Genomic DNA, 23,453 nt, shown 5'->3' on the forward strand with positions numbered 1-23,453 from the left:
TGGGGAGCAGCTCGGGCTCCGGCCTCGGCTCTCCTCCAGCCTTTGCTCGGGGAGGGGAGGGAGGAGAGATGGGGAGACCTGCTGAGCTGACTTAGCAATCCCATTTTTATTAGAGACTCATTCGCTGATTAGCTCCACATCCTAATGACTTGGGCACGATAAATTACAAAGGAAATGCAGGAATCACTAGAGTTATATTAACATCTCCTGGGGAAGCAGCAGTAAGGTCATTTTCTGGGCCATTAAATGGTCGCCATTCGTTTGCTACCTCGTCTCTTCGATAGCAATTTTTTTTTTCTCAATTTCAGCCCAGCGCCATCTCAGCAGGCGCTGCGCTCCGGTGACCTCGCATCCCTTCTGCACCATCACTCCTCCTGCTCCCCTCTCCCGTCTCACCTCCTCCCTCTCCCCGCACCGGCAACCGGGGGAGCACGGCACGACGGGGCAGGTGCCAGCCTGGTGCCAACGTCCTGATCACAGGAGGGATGGTCACATTAGTTTTTTGGAGATTTGGGGACATCGGCCATCTTCTGGGCTCCCTCCTGTGTCTGCTGCAAAGACAGACCACACCTCAAAACCTGCGTGGTGTTTGCAGGCAATTTGCAGCCCACGAAAGAGGCAAAATCTCTCCGAGAGGTAAATTGTCGCAGGTGATTTGCCCAGCTCTTGAGATAATAACTCTTGCTGAAATCATGGCAAAAGGGGAAGATTCCTGAGTTAATGTTTGGAAAGTGCCGTGAAAATGAAAAAGCACGAGACATAATCATTATTATTACCATGTTATGCCGCTCAGCTCAGCACGGGCCGGAGCAGGCTGTGGGTGTGCGCTCCCACCCCTAGCACCAGTGGAGGAAGGAGCAGTCAGTATTTTGCATGGCAGTGGAGGACCCTGCTTTACCTTAGTTTTCAAGAGAGATTGGGAGATTTTCAGTCTGATTCGGGTAGCCTGACCTGTGCCCTTTTGCTGATCATCCTCAGCAGACATGGGTCAGATCCTACGGGATTTTTGACGTCTGGCTCCCCGGAGAGCACGGATCCAGAGAAGGTAGCAGCTGGCCCACTTCGAGACCCAGGATGGATGTGGCTTGTCCCTGATCACCCAGGGAAGCCTGTGGAGGAGCTGGACACTGAATATCTGCTTCCCAAACCCAGGGCGTCCGTGATGATGGCTAACCCTTCTTTTCCTCTCCTTACACTCAGGGCAGCAGGGGCAGAAGGACAGCTCGGTGGGTTGCTGAAGGCTGCACGCCCCGGAAAGGCAGTGCTGGGCTGCAGTCCATCCCCAGCCCAAATCGCACATGCATCAGCTCCTCCAGCACAAGGATGAGTCCAGGACATGGAAATGATCTCACTCTTTCTTCCCCCTGCAGAGCCAGCTTTCCCAGGCCCTGAACGGATTGTCAGACAGAGCCAAGGAAGCAAAAGAGTTCCTGGTCCAACTCCGCAACATGGTGCAACAAATCCAGGTACTGTGTCTCCTGGCCAAGGAACAGCCCCTTCCCACGAGGATGAGCTGCTCTCTGTGATCCTCTGTCCCATCTCCCTAGCTTGGTTTGGTGGGTGCTCTCCCAAAAGAGCCCACACCTGACTTTTCATATTACCCCCCTGCAGCCCTCCCAAAAACTGTTCCTCCCAAAGCTGCCTGTGTCAGGGAGGGAGCAGCAGAGACCCCAGCCCTTCCCCTCTCTGCCGTAGGTAGATCCAAGCGTGTGGCAGGACAGACCAAACCTGTTCCTCACCTGCCACCACCGTATTTGCCATGAACCAAGGGCGTAAGCATCCCATGTCCTAATGTTACGGATTTGTGACTTGCAGTGGTGCAGCTGCACATATAAAAATGGCCCGTGTGGTATCATAAAAAAATAAAAGCAGGTTTCCCAACTGAAATGGAGATGCGCCCCGGGCTGTGATGCTCTCCTCTGACCCGCAGGAGAACAGCGTGGAGTTCGAGGCCTGCCTGGTGGCCCAGTGTGATGCCCTCATCGACGCCCTCAACAGAAGGAAAGCTCAATTGCTGTCCCGGGTCAACAAGGAGCACGAGCACAAGCTGAAGGTGAGTCCCTACCCACCGGCTCGGGTGGTCAGAGAACTTTCTGCAGGGTTGGCACCAGATGGGGACGAGGACTGTGATGCTGTTTGTTGGGGTGAAGCGCCGTGGGAGGAGCGGGGACGTCACTGGGAAGCCGCTCTTGTTGCTTTTCACATTAGCTGAATTCCGTTTTGTTGCGGATGCCCAGCGCGCTCCCAGCGTGACAGGCCCTGAGCAAAGTGCTGCTTCCTCCGAGTGGTGGTTCCCACTGAATTACTCCATTACTGGTCCAATTCCTAGTCATTAGGTCAGCAAAGCCATATGTACAGCATCCACAGGCTGGAAAATGACCTTGTTCATGTCCCGTGTTGCTTCTGAGCTACTAGCATGGTCCTGCAGGATGCTGAGTGCCTGTAACTTCTGCTGGCTTCAGCTGAAGTTCTGGGGCGCTTGGTGTCATGAGATGCCACTTTCGTCATCAGGCAGGAGCAGGAATTGCTCTATTTTCTGTGCTTGGTGAGCACCTTGTAGCCTCAGGGTGGTGGTTGCACTGGAGGTGAATTGTTGGCATTGGGGGAGCTGAGGTACAGCTCTCAACGTGGGCGTTGAGGTCGGCTGTGAAAACAGATTCCTGGCTTGTGTCGTTCCTGCGGTCACTACACCGCATCTTTTCAGCTGGTTTGGGGCTGAGAAGGGAAGCAAAGGGCCAAATCTCACCTGGGAGCGGTGGAGCAGGTACAGCAGTGCTCAGTACCTGTTGGACAAGGTAGTTGAACCTGACCATCGCTGGTACAGGCCAGCTGAGGCATTTCACACCGACATCACTTTGTGCTTCCAGGGTCCCTCTTCAAAGGGCATTTCAGTGTTCTGGCTAGAAACATCTGTGTCTTCTCAGGCTCCACCTGCATCCCCCCCAGCCTTGCTTTGGGCCACCCAGGAGGCTCCTAGAGGGATTCCTGGACCTGCCTAAAATGAGGGAGGAGGCCACCAGTCTCCGGTCTGCCTGCAGATGATGGGCACTGAAACATGAGGGCAAGTGAGCGTTTCCATCGGGAGATGGACAATAGCAGCTTTGTGGGACTGAGCCCAGCATCAGTGCTCGGTGTCCGACAATAAAGCACAACCCCAAACAGGCATGCTACGCCGCCGGCCTGTCTTCTAGGCACAGAGAGGACCCCCACTGCCTGGTGGGCTCTCTTTCCCTCTTCCCCTTCAGGGCATGGTTAATTAAACTCTCACAAAGCCGGGCAGCACAAAGCAATTTCCTTGCTCAGCACAACCCGAAGAGGCCTTTCACTTTTTGGCCGGAGGAAAGCATCTGCATCCCAACTGCTTGCTCTTACCTTATCGCCTGTCCCTCCCAACACGTGCACACGTACATCCCACCCCCATCCACCCTTGTTATCGGCCGGGCTTTGTCATTAAGGGCCTGGCCCTTAAAAGAATAAACAGCCCCTGGCTTTCAGACTGGACTCTGTTAAAGTCAGCCCTTGAGCCTCCCTCCCTGAAGGACCGAGCTCTTGCAGCTCCCCGTGCGCCGTGGGAAGGGAGCTGCATGGGCAGGAAGGGCTCCATGGCGCTGTGTGCTCCGGCAGACGTGGCACACGAGCCTGCATCCAGTTATCAGTAGCATCACAGCAGCTGGTGTTTAAAATCCAGAAGCTGCTCCCCTCTGCTCTGCAGCCTGTGGAGTGTTGGTCAGGTTTTTAGCCTGAAATTACTTGATTTTCCCTTTTAATTCTTGCAGGGGCGAAGGGGGTAAGTAGTAAACGCAGCGGTGCTGCCTTAGTCTTAGGCTTGTACGGGGAGAGTCGTGCAGCCCTGACCCACCCGAGTGCCAGCTAGAGTCTTGTACACTGAGATTTGCCTCCTGTAGCTTCAGCGTCGTCGGGCTGGGACACGCAGCCTTGGCACGCAGCCCAGGTGAACGCACATCCTTCCCCTCTGGCTTGGGGACGGGGACGGAGAGGGTCTTGCCTGCTTTCACAAGCTGCAGGCGGGACGGGGGGTGCAGGAGAGTCTCAGTCCTGTTGGGTACCTCCCTGCTGTCATTGTGCACACACAGGGTCCCCTGGCCACACCAGGTCACCGAGGCGAGCGTTCACCACCAACCCTGCAGCCTGTCCCCCGTGCCCCCTTCCCCGGCACTGCTACTGTCCCCACGTGCTCTGTCACCCAGGGGAAGGGGCTGCCCGGGTCATTGTCGCGTGGGGCAGTTTCCCCTTTGTCCCCTCCAAGGAACCCCCCAGACAAAGCCCAGCTCCCGCTGGGCACGGGCTGGGCTGGCCTCGCTCAAAGGGTCAGGGGAACGCGCCGAGACATGAAAGGGGAGCAGTGTTGTGCCTGGAGCAGCTGCCTCCGGACGGGACATCCCCCTCACTGCCCAAGGCTGGGGCTGGCTGGGGGGGATAACAAAGCCCCCAGCTCTTGCTCTGAGGCCCTGGAGCACTGGAAGCGTTGCAGAAGGAGCAGGAATCCTCCCAGGGTGTCGGGAAGGATGGTGTGCAGGGTGCGAGACTGTGCAGCAGAGGGGCCGCCTCCCCAGCTCCGCCTGCCCCGTCCGCAGCAGCACGCTGCATGCTCGGCGCCGTCTCTTCCTACACGTGCCCTGGCATGCACTTTGCACTGAATTTGGACCCATGGTGGGTCCTTCTGCAGGACCATGGGGCTTGTCCTGGTTGATGTTCGCATTAGGACAGCACAACATTGGCTCCTGGCTTGCGGTGATAGCTTCACTCCTTCCCATAAGGAGACCAGTCCAGAGCATCCTAGCCTGGCCTGCACATCCACTTGCCACTGCCATGTCCTCAGAGCATCTCAGCTGAGATGAGCAGATAGATTGACCAGTGAGACTTAGCTGTCCCACCCGGGAGCCCTTTCAGATCCAAATCGGTTGCTCCAGCAGCCGGCGTGGAGCTGCAGCACCCTGGCTGCAGCCGATCTCTCCGTGGGCTGCCCCTCCTGCCTGCTGGGAGGTTGGCCATCACGGCACGGTATGGCACTGCGTGAGCGAGGAGGGGAGGCACGGAGGGACAGAGCCTGCCGGCTGGCGCAGTGCCACAGGCGCCTTTCACCGGAGAGCCCAAGTTCCCATTTCCATGCGGCGCCCGGAGTTGGGGTCGGCTCAGCTTTAGGACTGACCTACTTTGGCTTGACACATATTTCATGGAGGGAGGCACAAATCCAGGTTTGCCTGTGGGCCAACACTAATTACTCCAGAGCGGGGAGAGGTTTGGGAGAAAATGAACTTGGAAGGGACATTTCCCTGCCTTTCCCCAACCTCCCCCTGCGCTTGGACTCAGACTAAGAACCTGGGCTTTAAAAAAATAACATCTGGAGGAGCTGCCTGCTCCACCTTGGTGACAGACCTCCTTGTCTGTCCTGCTCCTCATTGCTGGTCCTGGTTTTTGAAGGACCAGTACGGTCTTCCCCAAGGGAAGATGCCCTACCGCATGGGCTGGTTTGTGCAGGGGACATAGAGGCTTCCCTGCAGTGCTGTCCCAGGAAGAAATCTCTCCTCAGTCCACAGCACACATGGACTGAGCTCTGCGTGCGCCTCCTTTAAGCTCTCGGCAGTGTGGTGGACCATTCTGGCCTTCTTCTGGCCTTCAGGTCATAGGAAGTCTTTGCTCTGTGATTTCACCATGGTGCTTTGGCTGCAGAGCCCTTGCAGGCAAACAGCGGTTGTCACATTTCCCAGGGGAGCTGATTATATAGGAAATGCTCACCAAGGACTCCTGTCCATAACACTGGATCTCCAGAGACGAAATGCTGGTCCCTGACCCTTCTTTAGGGCTTACAGTCAGGATTTTCCAGGAGCCCAAGGGAACTTGGTGTCCCCCATTGGATTAGGTCACTGGTGATCAGGACTGGTGTGAAAGAATGAGAAACAGGACAGAAGCACAGGTTTAGTTTCCTGTACCGTACCATTTCTGTGTGGAAACATCAGGCAGGACACACAGGTCAGATAAGCTCATCACAAGGTGCATTATTTCCCGAAGATGCAGATACCAGACTGCTGTTTTCCTTTACAAATCCCTCCACACTCTGCACTATTTTCCCCCTGCCACGGTGTCTGAGCGCCTTGGGAAGGGCATTGGCACCAAGAGCTGGGCACTGAGGAGCTCTGCAGAGCTGTGATCGGGCTGCAGGGGATACCTCTGATTTTCTGATGTCCCTCAAGCTTTCTACTTGTTTTGTTGAAGAGCTGGATCAAGTCTGCCCTCCGTAGCATCTGTCCACGTGCCCTGTTCTCCAGTGGTTCTCTCTGCACTGGAGACCAGGACTCCACATTGCACCTTCCCACGTTTGCTGGTGCCTTTGATCAGAACGGGGTTGTGCAAGCCTCCAGGACGTGCCACCGCCAGCATGGCACGGGGTTGCTAACGCAGCGGCTCTGCTTTTCCCAGCTGCAGCCTGAGCCTCCTCTCCCAGTAGCAAGAGGCAAGTCACCATGGAAACATCCACCTGGAAATGCTCTGCTCGGAGGACGTGTGATTGTGGGATTCAGCACAATCAAACCATCGGGATCTGTCCCCGGGGGTTTTTTTCATCTGGGATTTTTCCATCTGGGTTTGCAGCGCTGCGGGGAAGCACAGCGGCACTGCTCCCCATAACACCACCCTCCGTCCCCACGGCCGTGCAGGTGACCATACCCCAGCCACAACGTGCCTGGGGTGAGGAGGCTCCGTGTCCTCCACGTGACATCCCCAGCAGCACTCGTCCCAGGCGCTGAGGAGCCGAGGTTCAAGTGAGGTTGAGTGCCTTGAAAACCAGTTATCTAGCCAAGTACTAAAAAGAGGAGGAAGGTGAGGAAGACATTTAAGTAGAGATGAGTGCAGATGTTATTGCCTTCTAGGAGCTGTATTAAAATGTAAATTATAGTTAATGTCATCTTACAGGGAAGAAAAGCTCTTGAAATAAATTTCCTATTTTAAGGTGGTAGTGAGCTGCCGTGAGTGCACAGCAAAAGTCCTTTTTATAGGCTGTAATTAGCAGCCGGGTTCTGGCTGTTGCCTCCTTTGGCACCTAAAGGGAAAAAAAGGCATTTTATAAAAACAACCACAAACAAAATGTATGGAGCTGCCCAAATGCCCTCGCCAGCTGAGCCAGGCTGCTGTCCCACTAGCCCTTTCCCAGAAGATGCCACCATTCAGCGAGATGCGTTACCAGCATGGTTTCAGGAGACGTTTGTAAACTGTCTACCTCCGTGCAGAATTCATGGCGGCCTGGTTTTCCTGGCGATCTGGTGAAGACTGCAAGCCCTTTGAGGCCTCCTGAGGCTGCCCCTCAGCCCAACACAGCCTCATGTGCTTGCACGAGTCAAAGGCTTGAGGCACTTCCAGATTTCACTTTCAGCTCTCTTCATCGAAATACTCTTCATTACTGGGTAACAGGGAGCTGAGGTACCCCGGGGAGTGGAGGTCCCTGATGCATGAGGAGAACCACAGGATGCTTAAGGCCGTATGGAAAACTTTTCGGCTTCAGTGGCCCCACTGGGTTTGGACCGTGTCTTCAAAGGTGTGGGAGATGTTTATGTCTTATTTTTAAATCAAACCCTAATCAAAGCGATTCATGGAGTCTCGCTGTTCCTGTCCGCATCCCATTTCTCTTGTGTGGAGCGCAGAAGCTGTAAAGCCACGAAGCCCCACTAGATCCCAACCAAAGATCCCTTGTCTTGTCTTGAAAACAATTTGTTGGTGGTGAAGGGAAACATGGATTTCTACTGTTGGCTTGCCTGCCGTGTAGATGCTGCAATTAAACTGCTGTTTCATGCTCTAGTTCTCCAGATGAATAGGTGCTGGAGCCCCGAAGGGGATCACAGAGTTACAGAAGGGCAGGATCGCTGGGGCTAAAGATGTGGGCTGGGACAGAGCTGCAGCCGCTGCTTTGGGTGCAGTTTCTGAGCACCTAGAGCTGGCTGCCCTGGGTTGCCTCTGGTTGGCTTTTGAATGTCTCCAAGGCTGGAGACTCCACAGCCTCTCTGTTCTGGTCTTTGACCACCTTTATGAAAAAAAAAAAAAAAAAGCTTTTACTTATGTTTGAATGGAATTTCTTGTATCTCAGTTTGCACCCGTGTGCATAAAGATTTACGTAGCCTCAGTGGCAGCCTGCAGCAAGCACTTCCACTCCCGACCAGACCTTTATTAGCAGGGATGATCTGCCAGGAACCTCGGTAATTACTCAGCCTGGAGCTGCGTGGGGCTGGCCTCACCTCACCCTGCTGCCGGGGAGTGGGTAGGGTAGAGGAGCAAAGCCGGGGCTGGCATCTCCAGGCCCCAGCTCCCTCCTCCCAGACAGTGCCAGGAAGCTCCGCAGGTCTCACGCTGACACCGGAGCAGTGGTGGCAGGTCCCCTTGCCTCGCCGGTAACCCCGTCTCTTGGCCAAGTGGGTGCCGGGGGAGCCAGCCACGTGTCCAGGGCTGTCCTGGGACACCGTGCCTGTCTTCACCGAGCAAATGCTGTTTCTTGGAGGCTAATGTCTGGCTGGCGGTAGCAGATGGCAATTCTGCTGGTAATACTTCGAAAGCATCTACTCGGGCAGGGAGAGGCTCACAAATTCATTATCCTGGGCAAACCAGACAGAGATTTAAGCTGCAAAGAAGATAAGAAGATTGTTTTACCAATCCCATCTTTGCTGTCTTCCTGGTGGCATGTGCATTTCCCCGGAGAGGGGTCTCACATGGAAGAAGGAGGCTGCTTTTCTGGGCATTCAGGGTGGGTTCCCCACTTGCCCATCTGCAGCCCAGCAGGCAGGGAGTGCAAAACCTTGCTCTGGCTGGGTCGGTGCAGTCAGGATATGCTCTGACGGCAAGGTTGGAGCCCGCAGGCTGGGCTCATCTCGCACTCAGTGGTAACACCATGATCTGCAGCTGAGAGACCCAACATCCACACAGCCGACAACCCTCGCAAGCGCAGAACAACCCCCCAGCACCCTCTCTCTGAGCAGAAGAGATCAAGTTAATGCAAGGGGTTGCTTTGTGTTGCATGGCAGGGGCTGCAGGTTGCTGCAAGGCTTTCCACCCCCGCTGCACCTTCTGGATCCCGCCCCAAAGGACTGACCATCCCCACAGAGAAAGGAAGGCCAGGGGCTTGCCCACACGTTCAGCAGAGGTCAGTGTAGGAGTCCAGATCTCCAGGACTAGCTGTTGCCTCCGCTCCATCCCAGCAGAGCCATGCCAGTGCACTCAAGAGTTAGAAACTGGCATTGAATGAACTCTTCCTTCTAATGACAGTGTTGGTGGCCAAAACCAGTGTGTGCCGATCATGCTGCTCACTAGCCCCGTCTCAGAGCGATCCAGCATCTCTGCAAGCCTCCGTACACACGTCTTGGTCCAGAGGAGCAATATGGGAGCTCCCCCTGCCGCCTTGTCCGTCGTGCACATGGGGTGCACTGCCTGCAGCCCCCTCCCCAGCGCCTGGGCTTGCCCCAGCCTCCCTCTGCCACAGGCTCGAAACATCAGGCTGGGATTGCTAAAAGCAGCAAGGAGTGACTGCTCCCTAAAAATCAGGAGCCAGCTAGGAGAGTACTTCATGGCATTTCACAGAAGCAGATATGTTGTCCCAAGTTGCAAGAGTGGTAATTCTTTTCTTCCTGTTAGGTGATTAAGTAGAGGTGATTAAATTATAATTAAACAACACATGATGTGATTGATTGCCCTGCAGGAGTCATCGCCCCCCTTGAAACCCAGGTTCATTCACCTCAGGAGGCTGACATGTGCTTCGTTTCACCTCCCCATCCCTCAGACCAGTAGGGATGCTCACAGGAGGGGGTGCTTCTCAGGCCAGGGTGGTCGTTTGAGCGCTGCTATGGTGAGCACACAGGCGCTGGGATTCACCGACTGCGGTGCTGAGGACACAACTGTGCTTTCAGAAACGTTAATCGCTGCTTATTGCAGCTTTTTCCATCGCGCTGCAGCTGCAGATGCTGATGCAAAGCTCATCTTTACTCTCTGTAACATCCTGAATAGCTGTGGTCTCTAGAGCTGCGTAGCTTTGTTCAGTCCTAGTGGAGAATTTTACGCGGCTTTAAAGCTCTTCCAGGAAAAAAAAAAATTATCTGCCATGAGCACGTTCCTCTAAAGCATAAAATCGCTCTTCCTGAGCTGCTCTGCCAATCTCCCATGACAAAAATCCCACTGACACCAGGTGCAGACCTGCACTGTCTCCTTCTGCGGGGATTCAGCGTGAGGGACCAGTCAACCTTCAAATACACCCTCGTGGTATCGGAGCCTGAACCCTGTCCCCCCCGCTGTGTTTCAGGGAAGGTCAGCAGAGCCCGCAGGCACCGGCCAAACCACACACTTGCTTGTACTCTGCTGCTGGGATGCTGAAACATGTTCCCTTGGGGGAACCATCCATGGGTGCAAGAAAATGTGTTTTAGCATGCAGCCTGGGCAGCCCCAGGCAGAGCTTGGCATGCTGTAAGGAACCCTGCCACAAAGCGTGCAGGATTTATCTCCTCTCACTGGCACACCTCACCTTCTGAGCTCATCCCCAGACTCCCGCTGCAGCCGATGGAGAAAATAAGGCAATTCTGCAGCGTGGTCCATCTCAGCTGATGGGCAGATGAGCATCTCAAACAGATCATTAGTCAGAGCTGAAGCTGGGGGAGGTGGTGTGTTCATTCCTCTTGGAAATACCAAAATACCAGGCTCGCTCCTCACCCGGGGTGGTTGGGTGCAGGTGCCCCAGAGCCAACCCCGCAGCCCGGCTCCGTGCCGAGGATGGATAGGGCAGCCCCACAGAGGCTGCAGCAGCAGCTGTGTAAGTATGGAGGTAGGCATTTGCTTTGCCTGGAGTTCATAAGCTGTCATTTGGAAGCTGTCTTAATTAAAGACAGAGCACGGAACTGCCCTACTGCTTTGAATAATTATGTGGGTTAATAATTTTGAGCTAAACAAGGCTTGTTGTGGTTCACCAGGTTTTCAAAGATCTGGAATTCAGTGTATGAGTCTGGGCCAGTTCTGCCTTTTTCTGTTCCCTTGAGTCTTTGTCTCCCTTCATGTTGCCCTGCCCCTGTGCCCACGCAGCACCAAAGCCCGTTTGCTCCCCATCTCCCAAAACCCCGCAGCTCCGAGCAACGCTGCTCTCCTTGTCCCATTGCAGGTGGTGCGAGACCAGATCTCTCACTGCACGGTGAAGCTGCGCCAGACCACGGGCCTGATGGAGTACTGCCTGGAGGTCATCAAGGAGAACGACCCCAGCGGCTTCCTGCAGGTTGGTGGGGAGCTGCTCACGTCTGGGCTGCCAGGGGAGCGGGAAAGGCATTGCACAGATGAGGACCCAGGGGTAACGCAGCAGAGTCAGGGGAGTTACACCAAGGATGATGTCCCCAGCTTTTCCAGCCGTAAAATGAAGGGCCAACCTCTCATCACCTCCAGGTTTGCAGCAGGACAGAAGCAGAATCAGGCCAGGGACATTTCTGACTCTGACCGGAGGAATAGAGGGTTGCAGCAGACGGTGGTGTATCTCTGGAGCAGTGATCATAACGTGCTGTCTCATGGCTCTGCAGTGAGAGACGGACATACAGCACTTGAGAACTATATCCCACCGTTCATTCCTGGGCCTTTAAAATAGTCCCCAAAGCTCCTGGGGTCCCTCTGCCAATCTGAGCCTGCAGCAAAGGGCGATGCTAGAAACCACGTGTGATGTCCCAGCCTTTGGCAGTCAGGGGCAGAAGTGGCAGCCTGGGAGGCACAGGGAAGGAGGAGAGCAGGGTAGGGACGAGGCGCAGCATGCAGCCCCGGTGGCCCTTGGTGGCTGAGGCTGCTCCTTGCCACCAGATCTCCGACGCTCTCATCAGGAGAGTGCACTTAACCGAGGACCAGTGGGGAAAGGGGACGCTCACACCCCGGATGACCACGGACTTCGACCTGAACCTTGACAACGCCCCTCTGCTGCAGTCCATCCATCAGCTCGACTTCGTGCAGATGAAAGGTAAGAATATTTCCAGTGCCTTTCAAAAGCCCATCTCTGCTCATGCTGCGTGCTTCCATGCAATTCATCACAGGGAAGGGGCAGCAGAGGAGAGTTTCTCATCTTCTCCCAGCAAGACTGGGCACCCCAGACCCGGAGCTATGCCTGTTACTGTGCATTTTGCACCCTTGGGCCAGCCGTCTGCCTCCCTGTCTTGGATCCCTGGGCAGCTGTGTGCCAGACCAAGGTGCTGGGAGCTTGGTTTTGCCTGGCAGTGCATTAGAAAGCAGTCTGCAGGTTGGGACCAGGGTCTCAGGAGCAGCACAAGGCACTTCCCAAACCTCTGCTCACACACGCTCGCTTGCTCAGTGCTGAGCAGCATCTGGCATGGGCCAGCTAGCAAGCTGCCTGCTGCGGGCAACCACATTGTCCCTCCAAACACAAAGGCCACACCACTTAGCTCAAGGTCTTTCCTCCCTCCCCTCTCCTCCCTGTTGTTTTAGACCTTCATTTCAGTTTTAATTTCCTCCTCGTTCTCCTTTCCCTCTGTGCTCACTCTCCCGTACCACGGAGAGCCACTGCATTTGCATCTCTTTGCAGGAAGCAGAGAGCTGCTGCAACCTGTGAGCAATTTGCAACTTGGCAAGCCCTGGGAACCTGACAGAAGATGCAAATGGGCTGTGCCGCAGGGAAGCTCGGGAGGACATTGAACGTAGGCCTGTACCTTCAGCTGGTGCAAATGAGCTGCCCGGAGGAAAGGCCACCAGCTACAGGTCTGGCATGGCTCTTCATTGCCCTCACGGCTGGATTTCCTGACTCGGGAGCCATTTGCACACACCAGCATTTCTCAGCGGTCAGACACAGGAAGGCTGTTGACCACGTACTTCCTCTGTAACGATAACGAGCATCTTCAAATAATGGCCCCACTGGTGTTCGCTGCAGTGAGAAGGGTGCATTGGGCATGGCTGCTGGGAGCGCTCGTAGTTGCTCATCATTAGCCAGGCCGTTAATTTGAAGTGTCAGTAACATTTTTTGATAGCGAGGGGAGCCAAACCCAGTGAGGGCTGGATTACTGTTTTGCTTACACACCAGTCGTGGAGATGTTAGCATGTTCCTGCCCTCCCTTCTTTCAATTTAGTCCAGAGGGTTATTTTTAATTAATAAGAGCAAATCTGCTGCTAGTTTAGCCACCCGCCCTCCTCTGTGGAGGCAGAGCAGAGCTGACAGAGGCTGTCCTCTCATCTCACCCTTGCTGTGGAAATAAGTTGTTGTGTTTTGTAGACTTTGCAGAAGGTTGGGTTTGGATCCCAAACACGTGTCGCAGCACCGGAGGAGGCAGGGCAACAGCAGAGGTCTTGATAAAGAGCAGAGGTGAGCAATAGGTACAGGGCATCCCACATCCATTGCCAGCGCACGCTGGGCACGAGCAGCATCCCTTCTGCTGTATTAGCTGTAACGTGAGGGCTTTCTCCACTCAGTTTCTCCAGGCGCTCAGCCTGGTGATTCCTGCTGAGGATCCAACCCGGGAGGTGGAGAAGTCGCAGAGGGAGGTGGTGAATGGTGAACCTTTGCCAGCGAGTCCGTCTTTTCTCTCCCGGGCATCCGTGGCTCCTCCACGGCTTGTCTGGATTCTCCATGTCTTTTTTTCACTGGCTCTTGTCAGACTTTGGGCAGTGAGGATGAGGATGGAGGATGAGCAGCTCTGTTGAGAGGAGGTTTGGGAGGGGTGTCCCTGGCCAGGGGATGGGATGTGTCAGTGGACATCCCCTTTCCCTGTCGTGCTGTCACCCCTCCATGCTTTGCAGAGCAGAAGCGGGCTGCATTACACACCTGCAGATGCCCAAATACAGCAGTTGGAGCAGAAAAAGCCTTTCCAGTCCTTTATGTCCCCTGCATAGCTGATGGGAGGCTATAGGGTACACAGCCTCCCAGCTTCAGCTCCAGAGGCGTGCGGAGGCTGAGGACAGGGACTCTCTGGTGCCTGTTTGGAGACCTCTCTGAAATGTGCTTGTACCTCTTGTGCCTCTCCAGGAGGTGTTCAGCAGCAAGGGCTGTTTGCTGGCTGAGCTGGCAGAGGGGGCAGCCCTGGGGGCCCCGCAGGAACCCCCAGAGTGGGTGCTTTGCTTGGGACAGCATGGAAGGACCCTGAGCCTTTTCTGGCAGGTCGAGGGCTATCATTCCCTGGCACTAAAACAGCATCGTTGAGAGACACACTCGTCTTTTCACCAAGTCTTGCAGTTCATGCCTTCGTTGCCTCCCCTTTTAGGACAGACTCTACCATGGCAAAAAGATCAGGCGCTCCCTGTTCTGCAGGTCCCGAGGCTCGTCTCTGCTGCTCCAGCATTGCTTGTTTTGTTGCAGTGAATTTGTTTGATGGAAAAGCAAAGGATTGCTTGCTGCTGGGTTGTAGATAAGGCCAGCTCTGCAGAGCGTGCGGGAGAGTGTCCCAGGTTTGGGACTGGCTATTGTGAAGAGTCCAGGCAGTTCTATACCAGGTATATTGTTGTGCTGCCATATTTCACCAAAATTCATTAGAAAACAGGAAGAAAGCAGAGAAGAAGCTCTGGGGAAATCTCAGCTTCACCAGGCTGCGGGGCAGAGGAATTTGGTGGAGCTTGTTTGGAGAACGGTCCTTTCTGCTTCCTCCCCACCTCACACCCGCGAGATCACAGTTACATCCCTTGTGCCGTGCCGGCTTCGCACCGAGGCAATAAATGCATCCTCCACGCTCCAGCTGAAACGTGCACGCCGCGGCCATCCCCCTGCTCCTCCTCTGTGGTGCTAGCAGCCAGGGTCACACTAATTTGTGTTTAGTTTCCTCCCCAGTGCCGGCCCCCCCGATCCTGCAGCTAGAGGAGTGTTGCACCCACAACAACAGTGCCACCTTGTCCTGGAAGCAGCCCCCCTTGTCGACGGTGCAGGTGGAAGGCTACATCCTGGAGCTCGATGACGGCAACGGCGGCCAGTTCAGGGTAGGTGCTCAGAGCACGAAGCCTGTCCCAGCAGCAAGGTGTTGCTCCTGGCTCCAGTATTGCCCTACCATGAAGTGACCAAAGAGTCCCCCAAACTTTTTGCAAGTCCCTTCCTACCCTGGAAACATGAGACTCGCTGCTGGGGTGCCCAGGGAAGGCAATCATGCAGACAAGCTGCGGGCTCTTTTGGGGGGCAAGGTTATTTGAGGGAGTGGAAATACCTTTCCAGTGACCAATATGACTTACAAATGCAAAGAACATATTTGAAGCTCCGTCTTTTTAGGTTGCTAAATATTTCATGCAAGGTATGCTAATTGCCATGAAAGACTCATGGTTTGCCAGCTGCCAGCAAGCAGAGGTGTTTAAGGCCTGAGGGCTTTTAAATTGCTGTAATTACACAATTAAAATATGATTTTTCTCTGATCCGACACGCTGATAATTATCCTGGCATGTTCACATCCACTGAGAGCAGGCGCAGGGACCAGCCCATTGCATTTTCTGAATTCATCCACAAGAAACTCAGGCAGGCAGGAACCAGAGCAGAGTCGAGGCAGAAGAGAGGTGACATGGGTGGGATCTGGAGAGAGAAGGGAGCAGGAGGCTGGGTTTGAGGAGACTAAGGCTCAGCACAGCCACTCCAGCAAGGTGAGGGCAATTCCCCAGCGTGCCAGGCTTCTCTCATCCCTCCAGCAGTGGGAAGGGGCTTGGATGTGCATGGTATTCCTGCTGCTGGGGTTATAGAGGGCTGCTCCAGCCGATGGGACACGGCTGGTGCCACGAAGGGGAACATCTCTGGCTTCTCAAATCATTGAGCCATTCTCCTGCCCGAAAGCAGCAAGCTGACCCTGTCAGGCAGCGATTTGCCCAGCGAGCTGGGAGTGCCGACTATCATACAGGTGACAGTCCCTGCCAAGAGCAGGTCAGTGTGTAGCCCAGCCTGTTAGCTACCTCCCACACAAACAGGCAGGAGAGACTGGGACGGTGTCCTGAGGCAAGAGGTCTCTGCCTTTGGGCATCAAGCCAAAAAGGGACTCCTTGCAGGGAGCCTGGGGTGGTGAAGTGGGAGCTGTGCTCTCTCATGGGATGCCGGCTGCAGGAGAGTTCTGTGGGTGCTGGAGCCCGGGTAGATCAGAGACACCTTAGCGTCCCATCACGAATCTCACCCGGTTCATTAGGACACCTACATTGTGCTCCTTGACCCCCAGCACTGACTCGTCGCTGTTCCCAGGTCCGCTGTGGCTTAGGCTGCTCCCAGCCCTGGTCAGGGTGTCAGGAGGGGTGGAAGCCATCATCTCAGCTCTGCAGTGCAGGGGAGCATGCAGGCACCCCTATAAGTTCTGGGAATGTGCACCCACCTGGGAGGAAAGAGGCCAGATTCAAGCGTTGGCTCTGGAAGCAGCAGCACCCCATCACCCTGGCAGCTCAGGCAGCAAAGCACAGCGGGCTCCAGAGTGGGAGTAGGGCAGCGAAGCATTCCGATGCAGGCAGGCTGCCTGCGCAGAGCCTCCATCTGCACTGCGAAGGGCAGCAAACAGGGCTTTGTCGTGGGATCTGCTAATTACAAGTCAACACACGGTTTTGTGAGCCGTGTGTTTCGGTAGCCCATAGGCCTGTTCATCACTGTCCCTGCTCGCACAGCTCCACTCCTCTGCGCGGGGTTATGGCAGCAGAAGCATGACACGCCAGTGAGTCAGCGCCCGTTTGGTGTGATCACCTTGTTTTCTTTCAAGGAACGCTTTGATCCTGCCACCCAAGAGCATGGAAAATTGTTTTCTGCAAGGATGTTTCTGTGTCCTGGGCTCAGTCTGTATACATTCTCTGGCAGAGCTCTTCTGGGATTCAGTGGGAGTTTGGCTGGGATTGATGCCTTATGACTGGGTCTAATAGGAATAGCATCTCCTTCCCCTACAGAAACTGGTTTTATGGCGCAGTATTCATAGAATCACAGAATGGTTTGGGTTGGAAGGGACCTTTAAAGGCCATCTAGTCCAACCCCCCTGCAATGAGCAGGGACATCTTCAACAAGACCAGGTTGCTCAGAGCCCCCTCCAACCTGACCTGGAATGTTTCCAGGGATGGGGCATCTCCCACCTCTCTGGGCAACCTGTGCCAGTGTTTCACCACCCTCACCGTAAGAAATTTCTTCCTTATATCTAGTCTGAATCTACCCTCTTTTAGTTTAAAACTATTACCCCTTGTCCTGTCGCTACAAGTCCTGCTAAAAAGTCTGTCCCCATCTTTCTTATAAGCCCCCTTTAAGTATTGAAAGGCCGCAATAAGGTCTCCCCAGAGCCCTCTCTTCTCCAGGCTGAACAACCCCAACTCTCTCAGCCTGTCCTCACAGGAGAGGTGTTCCAGCCCTCTGACCATTTTTGTGGCCCTCCTCTGGAGCCGTTCCAACAGGTCCATGTCTTTCCTGTGCTGAGGACTCCAGAGCTGGACGCAGTACTGCAGGTGGGATCTCACCAAAGCGGAGTAGAGGGGTGGAATCACCACCCCAACCTGCTGGCCACGCTTCTTTTTATGCAGCCCAAAGTATTGTCAAGGAACAGATCACAGGGTCATTTTGCTCTGCTTTAGCCATATCCAGTGTTTATAAGTCTGCCCCAGGTAGCAGAGCATGGCTGAACCCTGTGCATCACGACCACCGGGAGCTGTTCTCCCACCCCTGGGACCCTGTGGTCTGGGCACTAATTGTGCTTGCTTTGCAGGAGGTGTACGTGGGCAAGGAGACCATGTGCACGGTGGACGGGCTTCACTTCAACAGCACGTACAGCGCACGTGTCAAAGCCTTCAACAAAACAGGAGTCAGCCCGTACAGCAAGACTCTGGTCCTCCAGACATCTGAGGGTAAGGCATTGCAACAGCTCCAGCCCGACGCGCTAGGACACTGCTCACACGCACGCGTGGGGCCCATCCAGCACACCCAAGCTTAGCATTGCAATACAGGGAACGGCTCCGCTGGTCCTCCAGTGCCTCAGCAATCACTGCAGGAAAGCCAGCGCTGACGGGAGGGGAAAGGTTATGTCAGGAGCCTTGAACAGTGCCAGAATTTCTCTCTCACCTCTTTCCTTTGCAGAAGATGTTCTTTGGGGAGGTACAGTGAGAGGCATCCTGCAGAGAGGTATTTAAGATTTGGTTGCAGCAGGGTTTGTATTACACAAAGAGAAGCTTAGATGTTTTCATTAATTCCATTTAAATCAAAAACAACACTGTCAACATTGCTCCCGAGACACTAAGGGCTGTGCATGGCTGCACAACGCCGTAACTGCACGATGTCTCCTTCAGCCCCTGGCAATGCGCGACAGAGAGCGGAGGGACCGTGGAGCTGCACGGGTGTCCTTGCAGACCCACGGGGCGTACAGCCAGCCACGCTGCCATCATCTGCATCACCCCCGCACCGGCAGGCGCTCAGTTAGAATATTAAACACCCTCTTGCAGGTTGCGGAAGAGTCTCCCCGCCTGACTTTAAGTACATTTGTCACACCAGGCACTTAATCCGTCGTGGAAAATTGGCTCGATTCTGACACGCAGGTGGAGAGTCGTAAGGCTAGCTCTGAGAAACGAGGTGGGAGTCAGAAGCAGTGGGCGATGCAGCCGTGAAGGAAGGAATCAGCCCCCACCAGCACGTCTGCCACGCCGTAGTCTAGCTGCCAGGCAAGAAATCCCTCCTTGGGAGTTTTCCACGCTCGGTGGAATCCCTTTTCCTTACTCCCAGACTAAAATCTGTCTTTCCCAAGCCGTGTGAAGATTTGTTTCGCAGCGGCATTGCCAGCCCTGGCTGGCAGCTGGCTCGAGAGCAGCAGCGTGTTCCTGCAGCCCCAGCTGCTGCCGGCAGACCCAGTCTGGGGTCAGGAGGGAACAAACACAGCTCGTGGGGCTGCTGGTGGGGCGGAAGATGCTCCACCACAAAGCATCTCTGGTGGCTTTGAGCAAAGAGAAAAAAGAGTTTTCTGCTGAAAACTGATTTACAGATAGAAGCAGAGCAAGGCTATGCAGAGTATTTTGACTTGCTTGCCTGCACTCATCTGCAGAAGATAACTGTTCTGGTTCGGAAAGGGCATGTGCCAGGTTTGAATGCATGGGCAGGACAGGTTGGCGAGGACACACACGTGACAGGTAGAGTGGAGAGCAAACCTGTGATAAAACCTTCTCATACAAGAGGCAGAAAACTCAAATCACAAGCCACAAAGGCCTTGGCACATCCATCTGAGAGCTGTGTGCGTGTTTGCAAAGCTGGGCACCAGCGTCAAGGAAGCTGCAGCATTCCTCTGGAGATCCAGGGATGGGACAACCCAGATCCAGCCCTGCACAGGGGTGGCCAGGACCATTCCCAAAGCCTGAAGGTCAACAGTTCTCACCCAATTCACTACCTGCCTTCACCAGCCTTTGCAGGAACCAGCAGAGCTTTGGCTTCTCATCACATTTGTGTCTCATAAGACCCATTTGAGACACAGTTTCCTAACCAAAACCTGTTGGGCTTTAAGTCATCCCAGCCAGGAGTTTGCAGGGAGGGCCCTATGATCTTTCCAGCTCTGCTTTCCTCTCATAGGTGTTTTCGCTGTCAAGCCAAGCTCACCTATTGCGCAGCTCCAAAATATGAAGAAACCTGGAAGAAAATAGCTGTTCGTGGTCCCAGCAGGCCAGGCTGTGCTTGGGGCTGGTGCCTTGGTCTGTGCCAGCAAACAGACGCGTCACTCTTCTGAGCATCGGCTGAAAGTTTGCTCCATTCAGCCTTTTCACTGAACGGGCTTTTGCATTTGTTATTCCAGCCCGAAAGAAAGAAGGAGTAAAAGTCAAATGGGCCTGGAGCATTTTCTGCTCTTAGAGGCCATCTGAGCTTTTTGGACTCAAAATTAAATAAATTACTTCTCTGTGCAGATTCCGGATATCGGAGCGACTTGTTGAATAGAGCCGCCTTGCACATCGCAGCTCTCCGGTTAGGCTTTTATTTCTGGCCTTTGCAGCAGCATGAGGCCTTGTAAGTGCTATTTTGTCTGAAGTAGGCTTAACTTTCCCCTTCAGCCATGTTCTGCAGCTTGCTGCAGAGTGTTCGTGCTGGAAGAGGGGACAAAAGAAGAGACAGGCTCGATATGAAGAGAACAACTCTCTGAACGCGGCTGTCCTGCTGTAAGTGGTTATGAGAAATTCTGCGTAGAGGGTGTTATTTAAAAGCTGGCTGCTAGTCCTAGCACACAAGATCCTTATCCACAGCCTGTGGAAGTTAACTGGAGTCTTTCTTCTGCCTTCGGTGAGCAGTGAAATGGGCTGTAGAGGCTAGCGGGGAGTGAAACGTCTTGCAGGGTCTCAGCATCTGAAGAGAACAAGGGTGAGAAGAGGGTAACATTGTGTCTGGGCCTCTGTAGGCATGCTTCTGTGGTCAGGCCCAGCCCAACAGCCAAGGCGAACCAGCCAGCACCGACGGGAATGTCCCACGGGAATTCAGCACATGTGCAAGCCTACAGCAAGCTGCAGAGCACCTTCCCAGCCTGTGGTGTGGCATGTCTTCTCCTGCTCACCCCAAAGGAAACGACGTTTTCCAGCTGAGGAAATTGCAGTTCACTCTTCCAAGCTGATGCTTGGTGCCAGCAGCAGGGCAAGGTGGCTCCTGGCTGGGAGAAGGTCTGAAGCCCTTCCCACGTGCTGGGCCCTCTGGGGCTTCCCGGGGATGAAGATTCTCATCATCAGCACAGCCAAATGGCAGCAAGGGCTGCCATGGTCCTTACCTTGAGCTGTGTCCTCTCCCTACCTGATGTCAGGCTGTTTCACAGCAGCCCTAGGAGTGTCTCTTGCCCTGTCACGTCTTAGCCAGTGCCTCCCAGCGCTGTCACTGCAGGCTCCAAGGCACTGCGATGTGGGGCCTGGCTTAACCTCTCCGTTTCTTCAGCACCTGAACGAAGTTCAGCTGTAGGCTTGGAAATCAGTCTGGAAGAAAGTTTGCAAGGTGACCCTGTCCCAAGGCACAGGCAACTTAAAAAGCTTGGCCGGTGGCAGCACTGCTCGGCTGTCCTCACCCCTGGGAGACCTCAGGTCTCCCCCCAGCCTCCTCCTCCTCCCTGGGCTGGGCAGCCCCAGTTCTCTTGGTCTTTCCTCATTCAGCAGATATTCCAGCCTCTGGCCAGTCTCCTGCTGACTTTGGGACCCCATCTGTTTTCCTCCCGGCACATTCCCATTTTTACCCTACCTAGGGTAAAAAAAACCACCTAGCAGGTGGTTCCTTGGTGCATTCACGGCTGTGGCAAGAGCAGCCTCTGAGAGGCTTTGCAGAAGCCCCTGGCTCTGGTCTGCTGGTCATGGTGGGATGCAAACAGCCGCTCCCAGGAACAGGCACCTAATGCACGGTGGCAAGGAACAGAGGAGGAGACCTCGTGGTTGCAGTGGGATTAGAGTCTGCAGGTGGGCTGGCTGCTGGGCTGCTTTTCTCTACAAGGATTTCTGAGATGGCTTCTGAGTCCCTCTAGTGTTGTTTCTTTCCATGGATGGCAGGATGAAGGACCAACTCTCGCCCCAGGTGGAGATGGAGAAGAGGAGCTCGGCAGTGCTGGAGGGGACTGTCCCTGACTGCTCCCCAGACCCAGATCTGCTCTCCTGGCTGGCGCAGAGGTTCAACCTCCCTCCTGCCAAAACCTGCTGCTCCGTTCTCACCCTTCCCCAGGTCTCTTTGCCCACACCTCGGCCCTTCCATTGGGCTGCTTCACGCCTTCAGCCACGCTCTCCTGGGTGCGTGCCGCCTGTGCTGCCTGCAGCCATGCACTGAGAGGCAGCGCGGGGGAAGAGCCGTGTCTCCGCTCCCCCTTCTCTCGGCTGCTCTGGGTCTCCAGCTTTAGGCATGGCTGCAGAGTTTCAAGGCAAGCCTGGTTTTGGCTTCTTGTATCTTTGGTGAGACACAAGCCTGGGAGCAGAGGATCAGGGAGGAACACCTGGCTTCTCACACCCTGTGCCCTGCCGTCCCCTCTCCTGGATTCCCAAACTTGGCCGACTCTGGCAACACCACGAGCAGCCGGCCACCCTGGGGATGTGGCAAAGGGGCTTGGGCACCCCAGCCTGAGGGCCCTTCTCCAGCCTAGTTGAGCACCAGAAGCTTTTCTCTTCTTTCAAGCCCAGTTCCTCATCTGGGGCCCAACTTTAAGTTCTTTACCAGCCATGGAGTGACCCTCAGTAGCAACCAGGGCTTTTTAGCCAGCAGCTTTTGGAAAGGCATGAACACCACAAGGGGAGATACGCTGCAAGGAGCTATAGGAACATAAGATGCTAATTAGGGAGAGCCATGAGCCCAGCTACTCTTGGTAGTAGTTCTTCTCACTCTTAGTAGATGTTAGAGGGTATGTCCCTCCCTAACCTTGAGCTCCGTTTATTGACCTGTTGTACAATAATTTATCTAACCCGTGTCTGAACCCACTGACATTCTTTGCTTCCACAGCCTCGCACAGCAGCAAGTTGCAGAAGTTACAATCCACTGTGCAAAGAAATGCTTCCTTTTATCTGTTTTAACGTGGTTTCCAGCTCTAATCCTTATTTACAGCTGAGACAGGAAGGCTGGGGATACAGTGTCCAGGAGTTTATTTGATTTGAATGTGTGGAGGATAGTGGAGCCTACATTTTCATGTTAACATATCCCTTGATGAGGCTAGGGAAGAAATTGCAGGAGGTGACCGTTTGTGGTAGCGGGGAACGGAAACCGATGACCTGAAAGGTTCCCTCTACTCTGACATTTTGCTGTGAATCACATGAGTTAAATTCTTACTGTAAGGCTCAGATGTGTTTTGACAGGTACAAAGGGATACCAAGAACACAACATCCCGAACAACCTTTGAGTAAGGTGGGTGCTTGGTGGTACTTAGGGTAATATAGCTTAGTACAGCCCTGCAAAATGCCTTTCAGCGTTACCAACCGACTAGTTTTTACGCCAGTAATTATTGTGCGCAAAAAGGTACGAGATTTATTAAAGAACAATGGGAAGCGTGCATGGTAACCTGTGAATTTTTTTAGGTGCATTACTGTGAAGAGGTGCAGGACTCACTTTAAAGAAAAGCGTGTTGAATTTGTCACGATGACATGGGAACATTTTGGAAGATGAAAATATGTTTATTGCCGATACTGTCAGAGGCAAGGCTTTCCTGAAGGGTCTCGCTGGGTTGCACAGCACCAGACATTTCTGCTCCACGCACCGTACGCACGCTCGCTGCAACAAAGCAGGGCCCGTGCGTGCTGAAGCGTCTGTGCTCTGGTCCGAGGTCTGGTCTCGGGCGATGGAGTGACACCGTCCAGCAGACCCGATTTCTGATCTTTAGTTTGCATTGATCTTACGTTTAGACATGCAGTCAGAAGAACAGACCCTCCCTTTTCCAGTGCCTTTGGAAAGATCGCAGCTTCGTAGAATGAGCCCTTTCTCCTCCACCCTTAATCTACAACCCAGCTTTCCGGGGAGATCCTACTTTGAGCTAAGATCTTCGGCCCACCAGCTGAGCTTGCATTCTTCTTTACAGTCCCTGAATTCAGCCGGTGAGCTGAGTGCCTCTGGCATTTCTTCTTGG

The 23,453-nt window shown here is 54.3% G+C and overlaps 1 protein-coding gene across 19 annotated transcripts in view; it reads left to right on the forward strand.

Moving 5' to 3' along the window:
• Positions 1-23,453, forward strand: part of TRIM9 (tripartite motif containing 9) — a 69,615-nt gene that overhangs the window by 38,315 nt on the left and 7,847 nt on the right. For 5 of the 19 annotated variants that reach the window (XM_050897988.1, XM_050897995.1, XM_050897989.1 and 2 more), the window contains exons 2-8: positions 1,371-1,466; positions 1,931-2,053; positions 11,138-11,248; positions 11,815-11,968; positions 14,762-14,919; positions 17,631-17,769; positions 23,233-23,421. In XM_050897988.1, coding sequence (XP_050753945.1) covers positions 1,371-1,466; positions 1,931-2,053; positions 11,138-11,248; positions 11,815-11,968; positions 14,762-14,919; positions 17,631-17,769; positions 23,233-23,421 — 970 coding nt within the window. The remainder of the gene's footprint in view (positions 1-1,370; positions 1,467-1,930; positions 2,054-11,137; positions 11,249-11,814; positions 11,969-14,761; positions 14,920-17,630; positions 17,770-23,232; positions 23,422-23,453) is intronic. The other 14 variants (XM_050897996.1, XM_050898000.1, XM_050897997.1 and 11 more) reach the window with 9 other exon arrangements.

The sequence above is a fragment of the Gymnogyps californianus genome, chromosome 5 (genome assembly GCF_018139145.2).
Source record: "Gymnogyps californianus isolate 813 chromosome 5, ASM1813914v2, whole genome shotgun sequence".
Taxonomy (NCBI): domain Eukaryota; kingdom Metazoa; phylum Chordata; class Aves; order Accipitriformes; family Cathartidae; genus Gymnogyps; species Gymnogyps californianus.